A 20,356-nucleotide genomic window follows, 5' to 3' on the forward strand; every position below is an offset into this window, starting at 1 on the left:
CACTGTCCCACCTCCCACTGTCCCACCTCCCACTGTCCCACCTCCCATTGTCCCACCTCCCATTGTCCCAGGTTGCTGCAAGCCCTGTCCAACACTTCCAGGGATGGGGCAGCCACAGCTTCCCTGGGAATTTCTCTTACTGGTACCAGTTTGTAAATGAAAAGTATGGAGAACTGGGGGGAGGAGAAGTAATAATTAGTAACATTAGTGGAGGCAGGGTTTTTTTACCATGGGGTTTTCCCCTCCTCCCTGGTTTATGTGTCTCAGATTATTTTAACTATGCCTAGTGTTAATGGTGAAATTTCTCTCCTGATTGCTTCACCCTTTCCCTTGCACCTTGTCTTTTCCTTCCCTTTGGATTTGTTGTACTTTCCTCCCCCCCCCCATTTTAATTCTTCCTTCTCAAAAATCCTGTTCAGAAGATGGAGACAGGAGAGCTGGGAGCTGCTCTCTTGAGTTGCTGGCTCTGTGCTTCAGGGCACCCCACACCTTCTGGAGCCGATGTCTCTGGCTTCAGGGAGCAGGCTGAGGGATAACTGACAGCCAGGGGCTGAGCTGGAAACAGGTGAGGAATTTTCTTACAGCATCTGCTGGGTCAGGATGCCTTGATGTGCTCTGGCAACGTCAAACTTTGCTTTTTAATAAACACACAGCTCTAGAAGGCTGTTGGAGTTCTTAGGGACTCCATCTCAGCCAGTCCCTGCAGGAGTTTTTTTGCCTAAGTAGTGCCTCCTGAATGCAAATGTGTTTTTTTAGAAGGTCCTACTGCATAACAATATTTTCGATTTAAATTTACAATTGGCATTTCAGTGTCACTGATGGCCGAGCTTTCCATGTCCTGGTAAAACTGTTCAGATAAAAAGTGCCTCTGAACCCTTGTCTGATTAAAAATTAAACACCCATCAGCTTATTTAATTACTGTTCTCCCTCTCACATGCCTGTGCTACCGAGGCCAGTTTCGACTTCAAAACACTGCTTTCAGTGTGTTTCATCTACTCTGGATCCCCAAAAAGGGCTGCAAAAGTTCAGTGCTGGGGGGGTACCCAAGTGTGGGAAGTCCCTTTTCCCTGGGCTGGGCTGCTTAGTGCTTCCAGTCTTGGAACCATCAGCTGATGAGGGGGCTGGAAAAACAGGAGCAAGTCTTTTTTTTTTTTTTCCTATTCTTTTGGTATATCTGAAAAAGGATGCAGGAGTTAGGATCTGCCAGTTCTTATCCACACTGAAAAAAATCCAGGGCTGGACTGCTGATGCTCTGGACGTGGCCAGAGGGGGAGAAGTGGAGAACCTGCCTCAAGTTTGCTTGGAGAACAGGTTGGCAGACAGAGGATCACTGAGGAAATCAGGTATCCCCATCAAGCCAGAATGGATGGGACTGTTGAAATAATTTTGCATTTCTTCTTTCCATGTGATCTGGATGGTCTCAGTTTGAATGGAGCCTGCCATGTCTTGGGTTGGGAGTGGTGTTTTCCCGGTGGGTTTGAGTCTGTCATTGACTCTTCTGCTTAAAAGAAAAATAACACCAATGTCTTGTGGCATAAATAAGAGCAGATGGGTCATTCTGTTCTGGAAAAAAGCCCCAGCTATTCCTTTTGTCCAATGATATTAAATTCAATCTCTGGAAGGAACTGTAGAGCTGTTCTGAGCAAGAGCTTAAGGTAAGGACAGGCTTATATCTTGGAAACAAAACAGAATCCCTGTGGCAGCAGCACCAGAACATTGTGATCACTTTTAGGTTTGCTTATTTTCATTATTTTGGAGTTAAGTGGTTGGGTTTTTTTCCTCTGTGTTACTTTGTTGTATCCTATAAAAATTAATCTTTTATTACATTAAATCATACAGGAATTGAGGTTGTTTCTTGTTGTAGGCTGTAATCACATCAGTTCATGGGAGTTTTGTGCTTGATCTCAGTTTTATTCCTTACTCTACAGCAGGTCATGGTGCTGAGCTTTTCATTGCTGCACTCAGGGCAAGATGCTTATTTTTGATCTTTCTGAAAGTGAGCACCAGCTTTCCTGAGTGATCTTGACTTAAATGCCTGGAGCTTTTAACCAAACACACCAAATACCGTGGTGCTTTTGATTTTACAAAAAGAAAATTGGGAGGCTTTGTAAAAATTGCAGGTGGAAAGCATGGAAAATTCAGCTTCCAGAGGTTTTATTATTATTATTATTGTTCTGAGATAAGGATGCTTTTTAATTTAGGGTTAATATGGGAACTGGCTCTTTCAGAGCAATTGCTCTCTCAGGCAATTGCTACCTTTTTTTTTTTGTTTGGGTGAAACGTCCCAGCACAATCAAGGACTGAGATTGCCTTTGGACAAAGCAGATAATTTAGTGTTTCTTAAGGCTCAGGCAGAGTAAACATTTATTCAGTACTAAAGCCAACAATCTGAAATGTTGTAAAAATCTCTTCAAGCTCAAAAGTGAGCGCTGTGGGGCTTGATTTTCATTTTGGCTGATTAAATGGTGCTGGCAACACTTCCCTCATCCAATACATTTTAGGAATATAAAGCTGTAATTAGGATGGGGAACCCAAGTAAGGGCGGCAATAACTTCTTGGGGAAAGTAACAGATGCAGATTTTTCTCTACATGTGTGACAGAAATTCATCCCTGGAGGTGAAACTGGAACATCAGGTTTGTGGAGAGAAATTTAAATTTGAAATGAGAAATATTTTTCATAACAATCTTCTGTTGTTGAGGGCTGGAGAAGATTGGAGAATAAACACCCTTAGCTGGCTGTGTTCCATTAAAATCTTAATTTTAAAGCTATTTATTTAAAAAGAGTAAACAAAACGATAAGGCTGATTTTAAGAAGTGTACAGGTGAATATCTATGGGTATTGATATTCAATGGATGCTGTTCAGGTGGATTTGCTGTGGGTACCAGAGGTTGTGGTGTTTGCCCATAAACCAGGGTGGGGACGGACAGACCAACCTGTGGCTTTGCAAAAGCAAATGGGAACCAACAGAACTGACTTGATTTTTGTGTCCAGTGGTTATTTGCTGACTGGGAATGTGCAAGTAGAATGGCAGGAACAGGGAATAAAAGGAAAATATTGGGCTGCTGCTCCTCTTCTCTGTGTTTTTACTGTTCTTGGGAATTCCTTTACCATTCTGTTCTCAGTCTTAAGGCTGACCCCCACAGTTGGAAAAATTGAATTTGCCTCCGTTAGAAATAAACCCTTTATTTCACTAAAGGATGCAGCACATTTTCTTTCCAAAGGCATCGTTTACCCTCTTCTGAGCAACCAAAATTGCTTTGCCTCCTGCAGCTGGTGTGTGCTGAGGTGACATTTCTGCGGTTCTGATTTCCCCGTTGTAATTATGTTTAGATTTGTAGCTCTGGTTTCCCATTTGTCTCTGTTCTGGGATATGGATTGTACTTTACAAGTTTTGACACTTTGAAACTTGCCTTGTACTTACAGTTGGATATAAATGTTTTGCTCCAGGCAAGCTAAAAGAGTGATTCAAGAACAGTAGGGTTTTCTTAGGCAGGTTTAAAACGCCTGGGTTGGGCTTTGCTTGGTAGGTTTGCTTGTTATTTGGCTTAATTTGCCTTTTAAAATCCAGCTGTGACTTTCCCTCTGGCCAAATGGGGCTCTTCTCTGCTGTATTTGCTTGTTAGGTCTACCTGCATCTTCCATGCCTTGGCACTAGAGAGAGAGAGAGACTGAAAATATTTCATGGCATCATGGAATGGTTTGGGTTGGGAGGGACCTTATACTCATCCAGTCCCACCCCTGCCACAGGCAGGGACACCTCCCACTGTCCCAGGTTGCTCCAAGCCCCGTCCAACCTGGCCTTGGACACTTCCAGGGATCCAGGGGCAGCCACAACCTCTGTGGGCAAGAGAGATTCCCTCTTGGTGGCTGTGCTGGGGAAAGGCTGGGGAGGAGTGATTTGAATAATGCTGGTAAGCAGTGGGGACGTGTCAACCGGGCGTGTGCCAATACCTGACACTCATAATGTGCAGTTAATTGGATTACCTGCCTGTTTCAGAACAGGTAAGAAACACCTGTGACAGTTATTTTCTGAAAGTGTGCCGATTTTTTAGGAGAGTCCACGCTGCAGACCTGGCCTTGCTTTCCCTTTGCCTGACCCGTGTCTCCCTTGCAGGATGCTCCGGGGTCGGTTCCTGCCCGTGGCCGCGGGGCTGGCGGCCGTGTCCGTGTCACGGCGTCACCCTGGCACAGCCCAGCACCCTGGCACAGCCCAGCACCCTGGCACAGCCCAGCTCCCTGGTGCCAGCCGTAGGCTCGTGGTGGCAGCTTTCATCGGCGCGACTGCGGCCACAGCCGGCGCCAGGTTCCTTTGGCAGAGGTAACAAATGTCCATTTAATTTATTTTTTGCCTGGGGTAAGTACCTGCACGTGGGGAGACTTTGCAGTCACAGAATGTGCTGACCTGGGAGGGACCCACGAGGATCATCCAGTCCAACCCCTGGCCCTGCACAGGCCCATCCCCAAGAGTCACCCCATGTGCCTGAGGGATCATCCAAATGCTTCTTGAGCTCTGGCAGCCTTGGGGCTGTGCCCACTGCCCTGGGGAGCCTGGTCAGTGCCCAAGAACCTCTTTCTAAGATCCAACCTCAACCTGTCCTGACACAACTCCAGGCCATTCCCTCGGGTCCCCCCAGAGCAGAGCTCGGTCCCTTCCCCTCCTCTGCCCCTGCCCAGGCAGTTGTACCTGCACTGAGGTCTCCCCTCAGTCTCCTCCAGCTGAACACACCAAGAACCCTCAGCCACTGCTCACGTGGCTTCCCCTCATGGCCCTTCCCCATCTGCCTTTGGATGCTTTCTGGTGTTGCTTGTCCTGCTCCTGCTGCGTGGCAGGAGTGGCTGTCAGTGCCTCCCCAGGAGCTGCTCTGCTGTTGGGTGCAGTGAGAGCTGTGCAGAACTCAAGGTGAGGTGTTTTCTCACGTGGGGTCTTTGCCTTGCTGAGGTTTCCTGCCTGGTTTCCCCCAGTGTGGTGGTTTGTGGTGTTGTGCAGGGAGAAACCTCTGCCTGCACAGCTTCAGGGGAGGGCTGTTTGAAGAGCACACCTGGCCAGGGTTTGCTGCTCTAGTTTTTTGTGTGTTCTGCTGGCTGCTTGCTTCACATCTAAAACATAGCAGGGGAGCTGAAGGGGACAGTCCACCCTTTGGTGGGAAGGCAGCAGCACACAGGATTTGAAGTCTGAGCACACCAGCTCATGGGCTGTGAGGCTCAAAGCTTGTTCCCATAACTGTGTGGAGAAGGGGGATATTTGGGCTTATCTGAGGTGACCCCCACTGAACCTGTGCCACGTTTGAAATAAATCAGGGACTCCCTTCTCTGCCCTCGTGGGAGCAGCGTGGCACCAGCAGTGTGACTGCTGTTAGAGGTGAAGAGTAAAGTGTTTGCTGAAAAGCTGTGTTGTTTTCCTTCTCATATTCAGCGGTTTGTTGCTGGCTCTCTGCTCACCTGTGGCTGGAAGGCTCTGGTTTTAATGCAGCAGGGAAAGGTGATGGGAGCTGTTCTGGCTGTTCCTGGAGCTGTCAAACCTGGGGATCTGCTGAAAGGAGTTGCTCAGGCAGAGGGAGAACACAGTGATCCAGCACAGTTTTATGCTGTGTTTTGCTAATAACCTGCCCTGATGCAGTATCTCTTTATCCCCAGAGTGCCTCTATGGGAATGGGCAGGATAACACCCCTTTTCCAGCAGGGTTTTTCCACTTAAAACACCCTCAGGATGCTCATGAAGTAGTAGGACATTGTGTTCTACGTAAAGCTGTCCCAGGGGCATGGAGTTAATAACTCCCTCCTGTAGCACTATCCCCCCTGCTTTTAAAACCAGGTTTTAGGTGATGTTTTTATCAGGAGGAAGGTGCTTCTGCAGCAAAGAGCTGCTGGTGGTATGTGCAGTGCTAGGTCAGGGTGTTTTCAGGGAGGGGGTTTTGGCTCCTGGAGTACTTGGCTGTTCCTTGGAGGGCCCTGAGCACTGACCAGGCTTGACCTTGCTCAGCTAAAAGCTGATAGAAATCAGTCAAAGGAGCCCCTGTCCTTATCAGTCTGGAGAGGTTGACTCGCTGTTATTATTTTTCCTTTCCTTGCTCTGTCTCCTTTGTCTTTATAAATCTGTAAAGCACTGAATAGAATTGTACAGACTTTCAAGTATTCCTTTTCTGTATGAGCCATGAAATAAATCCACTGTGTTGTCAACTGTAAAATAAAAGTGCACCCAAGCTTACAGTATTAATTTAATTACTTGGCATGAATAAGAAGAGGAACAAAACTGATATGTTGACGTAGAAAATTCTTCAAAATGACACCTGTGGAGGTTTTAAATGGACTTTTGATTCAGCATTTTAGCCTTGTTCAGAGAGATGAGGCATGAACTGCAAATTTCCTTTGTCTTTCCCAATATATAAATTAGGTGATTAGTAGAGTTTAAGTGTAATCATGAGTGAATACAGGATGTTTGTGATGACATCCTGAGTTATTCAGGTAGTTACACTCTGAGTTAGTTATTGCTACTTCCTGTACCTAATTAGTTATAACAGGTAAATATGTGAATATTTCTTTATAGTAAAGGTGTAATAGGCCAAATCAAGAAGCAGTTGAATATTTTATGTTTCTTGGACCAGATAAGTAGAAGATGATGCAGAGCTAGAGGAAGAGCAGTAATTAAAGGAAAAGAAATCTGACTTGTATTTCTCTTTGTCATCTGCATAAAGCCTTGTGTAAATGCCACAACTCTTCTCTGCTGGCATGTGGGGAGCAGCACTGCACCTCTCAGTGCTCAAAAGCACCCAGACTTTCTGTTTCAAACCAGATTTCTCACGCTCCTGATGCTGGTGAGCCTTGCTAATTGGATTAGTACGGTGGGGCCTGTTTAGGAACTTGCCCTTTCCACTGTTTGGTGTGAAGGAAGACAAGACTTCCCAGGTGGGGACTGTCACTGCAGCCTGGAACCACTGTGTTCCACAGGGAGTCTGTAGGATGTGGGAGCAACAGCAGCAAAAGCCAGTGCTGGGGTAAGGAAGCCCACACAAAGGTAGAGGAGAAATCAAGGCTTGAGAAGATAAATATGGAAAAACCCATGTATGGGTTTATGGTGCAAGACAGGACAGACCTAGTTTGGGTCTTCCGAAGGTGGGAGGTGGGTTGGTGGGATCTTCACGTTTGGTTCATTGCAGGCAAGGTTTGTTGCCTTGCTTTTCCTCCAGGAAGTCCTGCTGCCTGCTTTTTGGGGGAATCTGGATAATTATGCAACAGGAGTAGCTAATGCTGCTCTGTTTTCCCGTGGCAAGGAATGCTTGAGCAGTGCAAATAGCTGAGCTCGGAAGACTAATGAAGTTCACCCTTCCTCAGCAATAACTTAAACTCTGAGGATTTCCAGCTGGCAATAAAAGCAATTAGGTATGGGGGCACTGGTATAATGAACTGAATTAATTAATTGAAATAAATCTTGGTGCAGTCATTGGCCAGTCTAAATGAGGCACTAATGTATGACAAGTACTGAACCTCACAGTTTGTGACAAGTTCAATGTTTATAAAAAATATTGTGTTAATGATCCTCATGTAAAACTTGTACTCTGTAGCTCCTAATGCCCGTTTGGAGTGTTGGGAAATGGCTGTAGATATTTATGGCACAGCCCTTCCTGGCTGAATCTTTGGGCAGGTTCTGAAAGCACTTAAACTGGCATTTCAGTGCTGAAGCTGGTTGATCAATCTGGTATTGAGTGAAACAAGGGAGCAGAGGCACAGAAGGACCTCTGTAAGCAGAGTCTTACCAGTGCTCTTCCTGATGGACTGGAAGTACTTAGTTTATTTTAGTATTTAGCTGAATTTCTTATCCTTCTGTGAATGTATTAGTGGGAAGAATAAAGGCAAGACACTTGTGTTGCTCTGGAAGTTGCTTAACAACAAATTCCTTTCCTACCAAAATATTTGTCTTCCTCTCTTCCTCCATCCCTCTCTCCTTTGGCCATCCTGTGTCCAGTGCCGTGCTGCTTTACTGGGGGTTCTGCTATAGGGAAGACCTTTAGTTTTCCTTGCTCTGATGACTGTCACAGTTTTTTGTAATTGTTTTTATTTCACTGACACTTCTGGAATTAATTTTGAAGGCTGGATCAGCCCTTAGTTGTGGAGCTGAGTCGTGTAACTGTTGCAGCCCCTCTGCTCTGAGCCAGGCTGGGAGAGCTGGGGGGGTTCACCTGGAGAAGAGAAGGCTCCAGGGACACTTTAGAACCCCTTCCAGGGCCTAAAGGGGCTCCAGGAGAGCTGGAGAGGGACTGGAGACAAGGGATGGAGGGACAGGACACAGGAAATGGCTTCCCACTGCCAGAGTGGAGGGTTAGGTGGGATATTGGGAAGGAATTGTTGGCTGTGAGGGTGGGGAGGCCCTGGCACAGGTTGCCCAGAGAAGTTGTGGCTGCCCCTGGATCCCTGGAAGTGTCCAAGGCCGGGTTGGACGGGACTTGGAGCAACCTGGGCTGGTGGAAGGTGTCCCTGCCCGTGGCAGGGGGTGGAATGAGATGGGCTTTGAGGTCCCTCCCAACCCAAGCCATTCTAGGATTCTAGCTCTGTTTAAGAATGCATTGCTTTTTTGTACCAGTGTCCTTGGGGCTTTAGAGTAATTTGCTTAGAATACATTTTTTATGGCAGAATTTCTGGAAATACCTTGTGCCAGCTGAAACTGAGACTTTAAAAATCTTTGTTCTAGTAAAACAAAGGAAAGCACATAAATCATAGTCAGTAGGGGAGAAACCTGTTTTATAGCTGTAGATGTGTCAGGTACTACTTAACCTAATGTAGGAGAGAAAAGATGAAAAATTGGAGGTATTATCCATGTGAGATTATTTTTATTTTTAGACCTCTGCTACATGGCAGGGGGTTGGAACTTGATGATCTTTAAGGTCCCTTCCAACCCCAACCATTGTGTGATTCTATGATTTATTTTTTTAATTATTTGTGAAAGGTGACAGACTCAAGAAACTGTCCTTAGGATTGCTGTGCTGAGGGTTTTTTCCCTAAGGCTTCAAGACACATTGATCCAGGAGTGGTGTCTTTAAAGAACAGGTGCTTTTGGCTTCATAGTGGTTTTTTCCATGGACATTGGGAAAGAAAAGAATTAGATGCTGGGGGCATGGCCCCACTGTGGTGAGCTCTGTTTGGAAATGAAAGCAGTGTCTCCTGGATTAAATAACAGATTTATAGTTTGCAAGGATGTTGGGGCAGTGCCAGTGTGCCTCCAGTGTGTGTCATTGGGGCTGACAGCCTTTGTGGAGCAACTGTTTTCCTCTGCAGGCTCTCAGGGAGTCAGCTCTAAGGAGCAGAGTGTTATCCCACGGGAGACTGATCCAAACCATCGGGTTCACCTTCTCCAGAGCTGTTCCCCTGGGGGCTGGAGCACAGCTCCTCACGCCCACGGGCTGTGCCTGAACTGGGCTGTGGTGGAGGAGAGTGGGAGACGTGGGCTGCTCTGCTGCCAGGGCAGGGCTGGGGGCCTCCCAGCTGGTCCTGGCAGGCAGCTGTGAACCTATTTATAGCAATTAGCTGGTGATGGAGGGAGCAGCGAGGGGATAAATCCTCCCATGTCCCCCCTCCTCAGCGTTCAGTGCTCTCTGCACACACACAGGTGTGTCTGTGTGGGTATGGATGCACAGGCTTCTCCCCCTGTCCCAGTGTGTTCATCTCTTCCCTCATGATGGCCTTGAGCATGTCCTGCCCCTTGTCCTGTCCTCGCTGGACCAAGAGAACAGTCCCACAGCAGCTGGTTTATAGAAATTACAGTTACCTCACCTTCCTCTTTTCCATCTTTCTTGGAGCAATCTGATTTACTTAGGTCAGTTTTTCCCATAGTTTGTTCTGGACCCTTAACCATTCCTGCTGTTCCCTGTTGGATCTTCTCCAGCTGGTCCAGCTCTTCCTAGGAGTGCATGTCAGTGGCTGAAGGCACTTTCTGTGGGGATGTTCCTGCTGCTGGCTGAGGTGGAAGCAGCATCTCAAGGACTACACTGCTGTCTCCTTATGTTCTTGGACCTATTTTAGGCTGTGGCTGGTATCCAGAGCTGTCTCCTCAATCTGATTGTTCGTGTTCATCTCTGGAATGATTTTAATTTTGGTGTGTTCATTGCAGTTCTTGCCAGAAATTCATTGTGACAATTTATGTCGGTGTTGAGTTATGTGAAAGGTGAGGAGGGAAGCAAAATAGTCAAGAGTCCTGTGAGTGGGGTGACACCCTGAAAAATTAGGTTGTGGCTCATCATAATCTCTGTTTAATTTCTTTTTAAAGTTTCAGGCAGATAATTTGCTGACTGTGGCTGAGCTGAGGATGAGACAGAGCTCCTCACTGAAAGTTCTCCTGATCCCTGGAGGTTGCCTGTTTTTATGAATGTAGTGTCCAGACTTGCTTTTGCATTTCAACATGAAAGCCCTGAAGTCTTAAGTGGCTTTTGAACCTCGCTTGGATGTCTCCAGATGTTTACATACAGGGAGAGTGGCAACTCTGAGTCAGCTGAGGAATGTGTGGCAGGCAGGATTCCTCCCTCCTGCTTCTTGTTTGGTGCCAGTGGCTTTGCTGTCTCCTGGGTGCCCAATTTGTTGTTAGATCTCCTACATTTCCTTCTGAGACTAAACAGCAACTGATAGCTGAGTACTTTTCTCTTGCCCTCAGTATGAGGATAACTGAGCACTGTGGTCTCTGCCACAAAGCTTTGTGATTTGTTTGCACGCTGCTCTGCTTCTGTCATTCAAAGGAGAAAAGTCCTTTCAAGTCAGGGATTGGGATTTCTCTAACTGGAATACCTGCAACTGTGCAGTGTCGTGCCAGTGCCTGGTGTGAGTCCCAGGATCCTTTGTGGGGGTACATCCTATGGTTGCATGTTCCTGGCTTTCTTACAGAACGATTTGCTAAGTGAGAATTTAGCATTGTAGTCCTCTGTGGTAGCTCTGTGTGTTTTTGGGGGGGATGATGAACCTAATCTCACACTTGATTGTTGGTTTTCTCCAAGGATTTAAAGAAGATATTGCTAAGTGGGTGGGAAATAGGCTTTGGTTCAAATTCAGTTCACCGAGGGAAGGGGAGGACCTGAAGAGACCGGGATGGCTGAAGCTTGGCAGTAGGATTGAGGATCCAGGGCAGGCACACTCCGTGGGGACAGGCTGGCAGCTGCTCTGGGCACACAGTGAAGGGACTCTTTGTGTTCCCATTTCCCTCTCGTGCAGAAGCTGCAGCACCAGGCATTCCGTTGGAAAGTCGGCCTCATCAAGGAAAGGAGGTGGAGAGTCTTCACTTGCTGATGGAAGTCCAGCAGGGTGGATATTTCTGGAGCTATGGGCTCTTTTCCAGCCATACTCTGACATCTGCACTGAAAGACTTTATGTGGGCACAGGATGGAAGTTGCAGTTGTTGGAAACAACTTCAACAGAGGCTGGTGGTGCAGCATGTCAAATACACAGAGGAGTGGGTACACAGAGAGCAGCTCCTTCAATGGTTAGTTCAGTGAGTAGTTTGGACTGTGGCCTGGAGGTGAGGAATAGCTGGTTAAAACCTTGTTTGAGAAGTAGCCTACAAACTCAGCCTTGATTCTCAGAGCTCATTTTCCTCTGTGCTGGGACGGTGGTGTGACTGTAGAGCAGAGTTAATTACCTGGATAAACCAGAGGGGAGAAAAGCTGACTGCACTCAAACAGCCCACGTCTGTATTGCTGCACCAACTGGCTTGACAGAGTGATGGATTGAAGGAATGCGTAGGATTTGCTGAAAATGTTTGATTTTCAATTCCATCCATCCCTTCCCTGGTTTGCTAGCTGTCACTGAAGCATTACAGGAGCAAATCTTTCCTGATACAGCTTCTCAGCACGTTCTGTATGGAATAGCTTGGTTGTGTAGATAAGCAATTGATTTTGTATTGCTTTTCTGTCCCCTCTTCCCTCGGAGCTACTTGAGACTGGTGCCCTCCCTGCACAAGGGCTTTCCATGGCAGTGCTGCTGGTGGAGCCTCAGCTGGCAACAGCTTATTCCAGCAAACTTTATCAGCCAAAACCACAGCTCCTCAAGGATGTGCCAGTGCTGATTAAACTTTCAGGAAAGGCTTCAGGAGAGGTGCCAGCGTGGACTTCATGCTCCCAGAGACAGATCAGCTGCCTGACTCTTCTGGGGAAATAATTTCCCTGTCCTAGGATACTTGTGGAGGACCCAGGTTTGGATCCTGTCTCTGAAAGTTTGGTTCAGTGGGTATCTTAAAGGTGGTGCTTTGCCATGAGAGTTACAAAAATATATTGGCAAATTGAGGCTCAGGACCTTTACAGAAAGGAAAGACTGGTGTGTAAGACTCCATTATTTTGGAAAAGGCAGGATTAGTGCTGCTCTTCACCCAGCACTCATGTATTTTATTACCTCAAACCCTTGTGATGGAGCTGTTTTCTGGCCCAGTGTGGACTAGAAACCTCTGAACACCTATTTGAGCTGATCCCTTCCAATCCACACCATTCCATGAGTATTAACATGTTTGCTTTCCACCAGTGTACTGTGACTGTTAGTGAATTGGCAATTGGGTGCTGGTAAGGAGTGAGTTGTCTTTTCTTTTGGCAGCATTTAAATTAATTGGAGGAGCATCTACCATAATTTCTCCTTCTTGGAACCTGATGTGCTGAGATTGCTGCAAGCTGTGGAAGGTGTTCCTGCCCATGGCAGGGGGTTGGAATGAGATGATCTTTGAGGCCCTTTCCAACCCAAACCATTCCATGATTCTGTGATTTCTGGGGAGACAGACACAGACTCTTTTCTGTGCATTTTATGTACCAGATCTGTGTTTTCCAGGAAAGTGGTAGGATGAATTAAGTGTAACCTTTTGCTTAGAGCTTGGGAGACTTGAAAAAATCTTGGATTGATTTTGGTTTTCTCCCAAGGCAGCCCTTTTGGAATAAACTCACACAGCTGTAAATGACCACGTTCATAGTTCCAGGGAGTACCAAAGTGGCTAAGGAGAGGCTCCTCACTGTGTGTGAGCCCCACACACTGTGATTAGTCCAAAGTAAATCACCAGGAATGCAAAGTAAATGCAGCTTTGCTTAAATTACAGGCAGCCTGGGATGTTTCCCTGAGCTGAGACTTTCCCTGAGACTTTTAGAAAGAGAAATAATTTTGTCAAACTGTTGGCTTTGTTACTTGTGACATGTTAACAGATCCTCAGAGATTATAATTTCAGTGATGTTAATGTGACCTGAGCTCTGGCTGGTTCTAAACTGCTTTACAAGTAAAGCATAGGAAAACTAGAGCATTGTTTGGCTTAGGGATTTATCCTGCTTTTTATTTAATCACCCTGTTGCCAGCTGCAGTTCTGGGAGTTGCTCCTGACTTTGAGTGATTTGGAGCGTTGAGTCTTGGTCTGTGAACAGAGTTGCCCAAAGATCTTTGTGTTTGAACAGCAAGGGAAAGAGGGGTCCTGTGCTCTGCCAGTTTTTTTTCTTCCTTGAGAATAAACAAGTCCAGTTTTGTTGTCACAAATCCTGTAGTACTGGAGTTTAGAAGAGTCATTGGTGGAAGAAGGAAATAAAACAGCCTGTCAAGCGCTGGAGATAGAAAATAAATCAGCTGAGCTGAAACAAAGGTGCTTTTGGTCCTGAATCCTGCAGTGCTGGTGGTAAAACACACTTCTGTCGCTTTGTATATCTTCTTGGGGGGAAGCAGAGGTAGAATTCAGTGTTAGAGGGGGTATGATGTGCCCTTCCCAGTGTTTCTGGCGTGTGTAGTTTTTGGGAGAGGGTGCAGTAATTCACAGGGTGGTTTGCTCTGGCGTTCTCGGACTGGGAAAATGTACTGGAATGATTAGTTTGGGTTCTGGCGTGGGGTGGAGGTTTGGTTACAACAGGTGAAAGCACACGGTATTCCAAGGGGGCTGATCCCTCCTTTGCAGTCCCACACTGAGGTGTCCCCAGTGTTTCACTGAGGTGGAGCCTGGCAGGAGCATCTGGGTGACCCCAATCGTTCCCTGACCTGACGTTTTCTTTTCCCTGCTGCAGGGCCTACGCAGAAGACTCATCCTCAGTGAAGCACGGCCCGAGGGCAGAGCCAGGGGACAAGGGGAAGCACGAGGAGGAGGAGGAGAGCAGCAGTGAGGGCAGGAAGGCAGTTGCATCGGGCGATGAGGAGGCGCAGCCGGAAGGGAAGAAGAAGAAACGTTCCGGGTTCAGGGATCGTAAGGTACCAAACGTGGCCGTGTTACACCTGCAGCTGCTCTGAGGGGGAAAACTCCCTCTGTGCTTGTCTTTGTTTCCTTACTGTTTGGGGAACTTACTTTCTTGGCGTGCTGCCGTGGGTTTTCTTTAGGTTGAACCTTGTTTGTTTGGAAAGCACGGTACACTGATCCTCTGAAATGGAGACCTCCATTCCCATCTCCAGTGGGATGTCCAAGAAGTGGCTTGCTGATGATAATCAAGGCTCCTGCCCTGATGGCTTTTGGGATGGTGCATACAAAGTAGGGGACTGGTGCCAAAGCTTTTAAACCATCTGAGACATCCAGCATGTATGTCTCTGAGTCCATCCCTTTGTCTGGGAATATGCAGTAAGAAGAAGTAGAGGATGAATTTTTCCTTTAATTATTCCATGTAAATGTAGTTGTTGAAATACAGCCTCACTCCCTGTTTGTGGCTAGTCCTGGCTCTCTCTCAACTCTTATGCCAATTCAATTTTCAGATCAGACACATTTTCATGATGAGGAAAGCTTGAGTAATAAACTGTATTGTCATCTTGTGACCTGCCTTCACTCTTGGGTAATTCTGAGAACCTTGGGCTCCTCAGAGCTGTCTGACAACTAGTTTGGTGCTATCTGTAACCACTGTTATTACAGGATATAAGATATCAGAGAGTCCTGCAACTGGGAGCTGGCAGACAACAGTACTTTATTTTTTAGACCTGTCTGGATGTCGGTTTTATTGGGCTGTGGTGGATGATTTAATATCTTTGCAGCGCCAAAGAGGAGAAAGGAATTTTGTATGAGCATCTACTCCCATTCTGTATGATTTACTTCTGATAATTATTTTTAAATCCATATCCTGGAGGCTGCATCTCATTAGCTGTTAAATTGTGGATGGTCCTATATAATGGCTTTAACAGCCTTTCATGAAAAATTAAGAGGTGTTTTGTTTGAAGTTGCTGAATCATTTTTGGTTCCTGGTTAGAGTAGGTTACACAACTTGAGATTTCCAGCGCCATGTGGTATTTGGGGCTGCAAACTCTCCCCTCTTGTGACATGCTGGTGGCAACTCAGAGAAGTTATGTTGTAAGATACTGTGCTGAGGCTTTCAGGAGTACCCAGGAGTGTGGGTTCTTCTGCTGATTTTGGTGGCAGTGGGGTGTCAGGGGCTCTGACAGCCTCAGCTCTTGCCAGTACCGCTCAGGAAAAGCAGGTCATTGGGTTTTTTCCAGTGTCAGCAGATGGAGGCAGGTTGCAAAGAGTGAACCACAATCCACCCTCACCCACACTCTTGGTTTTGATTCTCTGGGTGTAAAGATTGATTTTTGTCTTAGTGGCTGGTTGCTGCTGGCTGGGCAAGCCAGAGAAAAGTGTGTTTGCAGGCGAGGGCTGTTGTTCTGGCTGTTAGAGATGTGTCTGTGTTGACCAGCTCTTCCCTTCCCAAGCTGGGCAGCGAGGAATATGGCCACACTTTCCAAATGAGACATGAGCCAGGCATTCCCAAAAGGTCCAGTGGGAATGGTGTGTGGTCTGGTTTCCCCCTCAGTCCCATCTGCCTTTCTCCTGCAGCGCTGAGCTTGGGAGCAGCGATTCTCTTGGGGAGAGCACTGTTTAAAACAGACCTCCTCATCCTTTTGCCAGCATAAGCCTTTTCTCCTCAGCCTGCAGACTGAATGTGACCTGAATGCCAGTGCTGCTTGTGCCTCCTGCCAGGCAGGATGTGCCAGGCAGTCTCCCAGGTGCAGGTTCCCTGTTTGAGCAGCTCCACTGTGGGCTCAGTGTTTGCTCAGCAGTTGCTCTGGTGAGTCACCTCAGGAGGTATGTTTGAATGTGGCCAGCTCAGATGGCAGAGGAAGGTGTGCCCCTGCTCCTGACTCAAAATCAGGGCTGCTCCCAGGATGTGCTGCTCCCCTAGTAAATTGTGTAGCACGTAGGGAATTCTTGACTCTTCTTATATGTTTAATAAAAACCAACAAACACCACCACCCACAGTGAAAACCCTTTCCAGCTCTTCCCGTAATTAATTGAAAATAGTGTGGGATTTCCCTTGCGGAAAAAATTAAGCGTAATTGCAAGTGTTTAACACTTGTTTGTTATCCCAATGTTGCTTTTAATGAAGCTGATGATTAGTGGTGGGGTAATAAATTAAGTTTGACACTGCTATTTTAGGTAGTGATCCAGTGAAGGGGAAGTTGAAATATAAACCCCTCAGCAAGTGTTGGGGGTCTTGGATGGTTCCAGGCACGTGTTGTCTGTGCAGTGTGCAGGGTAGGAAAGGAAAAGATTTACTCGAGTGCCTGTATGGTTTGAAGGCTAATGAGCTGTAATGTATGGTGTGGGCAGGCTGATGTGTTAATTAACTTGCTAAAAGTGTTTGCATGCAGCGTTAGGGCTGCTTTATCAAGATGCACTTGCAGTGTTTGGGTCCTGCAGGTATGTTGCCTTGGGGTGTTAGTCATGCTGAGCCTTCATTTGGTTGTGCATCACAATGGGAAACACAAAGGAAATGAATCCTAATTAATTTACCCTGCTAAGATGTGTGCTGTTGCACGGTCAGGGAGGCCCCTCGATGCTCTGGAAGTGCATTGAGATGTTAATTTAGAGCTTTGTTTTCACGTCGGCATAGGATTAAGGGTTTTTTCCCTTTTAACCTGAGGTTTAGCATAAACATTGATAGTCTCAACAGCAGCTTCCCTCTTGTAGAGCAGCAGGGATTACTTGTTCCTCTTTCTCCTCCAGTACATGCTCTACTACTAAATGCCAAAAAGGGACTTCTCCCTTTGAATCACATTATGTTTCTGGAGGTGCCTGATTCCGTGAGGCTGCAGTTCTGGGGGCAGATGAGAATTTTTTGGCTGGTCCTCACTGAGTCCAGGACTCGTGTACTGGGGGAAGGTGAGAGGTCATGGGAGGAGACACTTGTGTGGGATGATTTTATGTCCATATTGTTTAGAAGTAGTGCAAAACCCCCTCTCAAATGGTGGTGTGTGCACCCAAATACATGGGCTCTTATCTCCACATGGGATCAGACCACCCATATCATCACCCACTTCATGTTCAGCACCCAGTCTTGAGTAAGTGAGCTGTTTTTATTTGCAGCATCTTGGCTGTTCCCTTCTTGACCTGGCTTTGTGTTCCATCCAGCCTTGAAGTCAGAGGGATGGGCTGTAGCATATTGGTCAGGTTTTGCCAGCTGATTAGCTCATGTCAGAAAATGATGTAACTGTGAGTTCAGCTGCAGGCAAAGGGAAGGAGTGGGGGCTGCATCTTTTCCCTTCTTGTGGGGGAGCTCGTGGAAGAAGTGGGATTTGGGTTGTAATGAAAGCAACCTGTGAGATGCTAAAAAGCAGTTTAGATTCTGCTTTTTTGGTCTAGATTGTGCTGCAAGCTGAGGCAGGAGACTTGTTTTTGAGGCTGTGTTGTTAGTAAGCTGTCGGTGCTTTGGGAGCCAGGTGTGGCTTTTGAACAACAGATTGTGACCCTTCCTGGCCTAGAGCTTCATATTCAAAATTGCATCCCCATGAGTGCCTGGCAGTCATCCAAGGAAGCTCTTCCCTCAGGAGTACCTATGGAGAGAGGACAGGATGGCACGTGGTCCAGGACAGGACTGTAAATGGACTCTCTGCTTCTTGTGATGGTTCTGGTGGACTTGAGGGTGCAGCATGGATCTGAGTGGGCAGTCAAAGCAAAATGTGGACTGCTTAACATTCACAGAGCAGGGGCCCTGGGGATTGCCCTGAGCTTGGAATAAGGAAGAGCTGGCAGTGAAGTTGGTGGACTGGTGAGGAGGAGTCTCAGTAAAGAGACAATAGCAAGGCCCATACTCTCAACATGAGGAGAAAACACCTGACAGCAGCAGGCCTGTCAGTAGCATCTTAGCAAGGTCTTAAAATAGATACAGAGGGAAGATCCATGGTGGATGTGCAGCCAGGTGGGATAAAATAAAATACAGTTTTACTGGCAGAAACGTTTCAGACTCGTGTCTCTGGTGCAGCAGTGGGGTTGTTGAGTAACAGAGGTGCAACCTGCCCAGCTGGGTTGAGGGGAAGCATTTGATCTTGCAAGTACCTTGCAAGAAATTTTTCCATAGGTTTGGAAAATTGGGCAGATGAGTTTTTCAGGTAGAAAGCAGGCTGTGTTGAAGGGGTGTCTTGGATGGAGGGTGCTGGTTGTGCTCTGTGGTGTCTGCTCTTGGCTCCTTGGGTTTAGTTGTCTTGCTGGAAGGTAAAATACCAGGCTGTTTCTGGCTGATTAAGGTGGGTGGAGTGTTATTCATGAGATCAGGTCAGGAAGGAGTCAGATATGGGCCTGCAGCCACAAGTCAGATGATCACTTTGGTATAAGGAGTTGCCTCCTGCCAGGTGGGAGCAGTAGACAAAGCCAGAAAGAGCTGGGAAAGTGGGTGTCATCTTTTTCTGCAGTTCAACTGATTGACAATAACTTGTAACTTGGCAATAAAGCAATTGTCCTTGATCCAGTACCCTTATCTTTAGAGAGCCCTGTGGACTGAAGCAATAAAAGCCAGATAAGGTTTGTTGATTATAGGTGCAAAGGGCCTGGGGACAAAAACTTTCCCTGCAGGAAAGAAGGAACTGCCTCTAGTGGTTGATGCAAGGACATGTGAATTATGGAAAAGTCATGGTGATGCAGAGAAGAGTGGAAGGAATGCTTTAGGTATTGTCACTGTGGATAATGTCATCTCCAGTTGCATTTGCTGGAGATCTGAACTGGAATAAATATAGAGGAGAGGCTTTGCTTTCCCCTAGTTACTTTACCAGAACCTGACTTGGGGGATTAAAAAACCTTTGACTTGTTCTAGCCTAGAAATAGGAAAAACTAGAGAGGGTGTTTTCTATCTGATAAACATCAGGGTGAGGAAGTTGTTCAAGTTAAAGGACAAGGCTGAAACAGGCCCAAAGCCAGAAATGATCTACAGCTGCCTTGGCAGTACCCTTGATCTCGCCTGTTCTCTTCCAGCACATCACTGGTAGGGGTTTTTTTTCTTCTGTGGCTCTTGGCCAGAAGTACTGAAGGTTTCAAGTACATTATGGACTGTTAAACATGGCATATGATGCAGGAATAAAAAGCTGAAGTAAGGAGGAAAGTTTTCTGCTCTAATACATGATGGAGTGTAGGTCTTTTTGTGCCTTTTTCCTCCCTTGTGGCCTTTTGATGTGATTTTGTTTAGAAAAGCTTTCTGTTCCCTTTGATTAATTTCAGTTGTGTGTTGGGGAAACTGGTTCTAGGTACAAAATAATCACTACTGGCAGAGTTAGCAAGAGGCAGATTGGTGGGGAGAAGAGGACTGAGTTTCTGTGGAATTCTGCCAGCGTGATAGAAAAGAGGAAAAAATGAGGTTGGGTGACTGAGCAACCAGCTGCGGCTCCGAGTAGTTTTTTCCAACAGTCTGCTTGAAAGTAAAGGTTTCTCCCAGCTCTCCAAGGTTTGTTTCTCTTACTTCATTTATTAATCACAAATCAAACCCTTCAACACTGTGGTTAAAACGTTGAGCTGCTTTAGATTCACAAATTCGATGCCAGCGCCTTTTTTTTCTTTTATGCTCATGTTTAAAAGCCCCTTCGGGGATTTTGTTAATTTGTTTTTCCTGTGCCATGATGAAAAGTCTGAACTTATAAATAATAAAAGATTTTTAGTGTTTGTTCTTAGTCTGGGGACACCAGCAGCTCATGTGTCCAGTTTTCCTGGTGGTTCCAAGGCTTGTGAAGGAAACACTGCTGGAAGGGTCGAGGGTTGTGTGGCTGCACACGACTTGTCCCGTGGCAAATCCCTCTGAGGAGCGAGGGTGGGGGCTGGGGGAGATCACAGCACATCTAATGCTGGTTCCATTTCCTTTCCAGGTGATGGAATATGAGAACAGGATCAGAGCCTACTCCACGCCAGACAAGATCTTCAGGTACTTCGCCACGTTGAAGGTGATCAACGAGCACGGGGAGTCGGAGGTTTTTATGACCCCACAGGACTTTGTGAGGTCCATAACACCCAATGAAAAACAACCAGAGAGTAAGTGATGAGTAGGGGGTAATTTGGGGAACTAACACGCTCTGGTCTCTGCTTAACTGATCTTTAAACTTCCCAGCTCTGAACCTGGCATGGGTAGGGCTAGGAAGCACCTCCTGAAGCTCTCTTTCCCATCTCTAAGCCCAAAATTAGCCTCTTCCCTTCCATGGTGCCTGCAAT

General features: G+C 46.6%; 1 protein-coding gene across 5 annotated transcripts in view; it reads left to right on the plus strand.

The window, feature by feature from the left end:
• MICU1 (mitochondrial calcium uptake 1) overlaps positions 1 to 20,356 on the plus strand; it is an 86,404-nt gene that overhangs the window by 6,350 nt on the left and 59,698 nt on the right. For all 5 annotated transcript variants that reach the window (XM_027665651.1, XM_027665653.1, XM_027665654.1 and 2 more), the window contains exons 3-5: positions 4,116 to 4,319; positions 13,986 to 14,166; positions 20,017 to 20,179. In XM_027665651.1, the coding sequence (XP_027521452.1) occupies positions 4,117 to 4,319; positions 13,986 to 14,166; positions 20,017 to 20,179 (547 nt within the window). In that variant the 5' untranslated portion in view covers position 4,116. The remainder of the gene's footprint in view (positions 1 to 4,115; positions 4,320 to 13,985; positions 14,167 to 20,016; positions 20,180 to 20,356) is intronic.

This window comes from Corapipo altera, unplaced genomic scaffold (genome assembly GCF_003945725.1).
Source record: "Corapipo altera isolate COAL_440 unplaced genomic scaffold, ASM394572v1 161, whole genome shotgun sequence".
NCBI lineage: Eukaryota > Metazoa > Chordata > Aves > Passeriformes > Pipridae > Corapipo > Corapipo altera.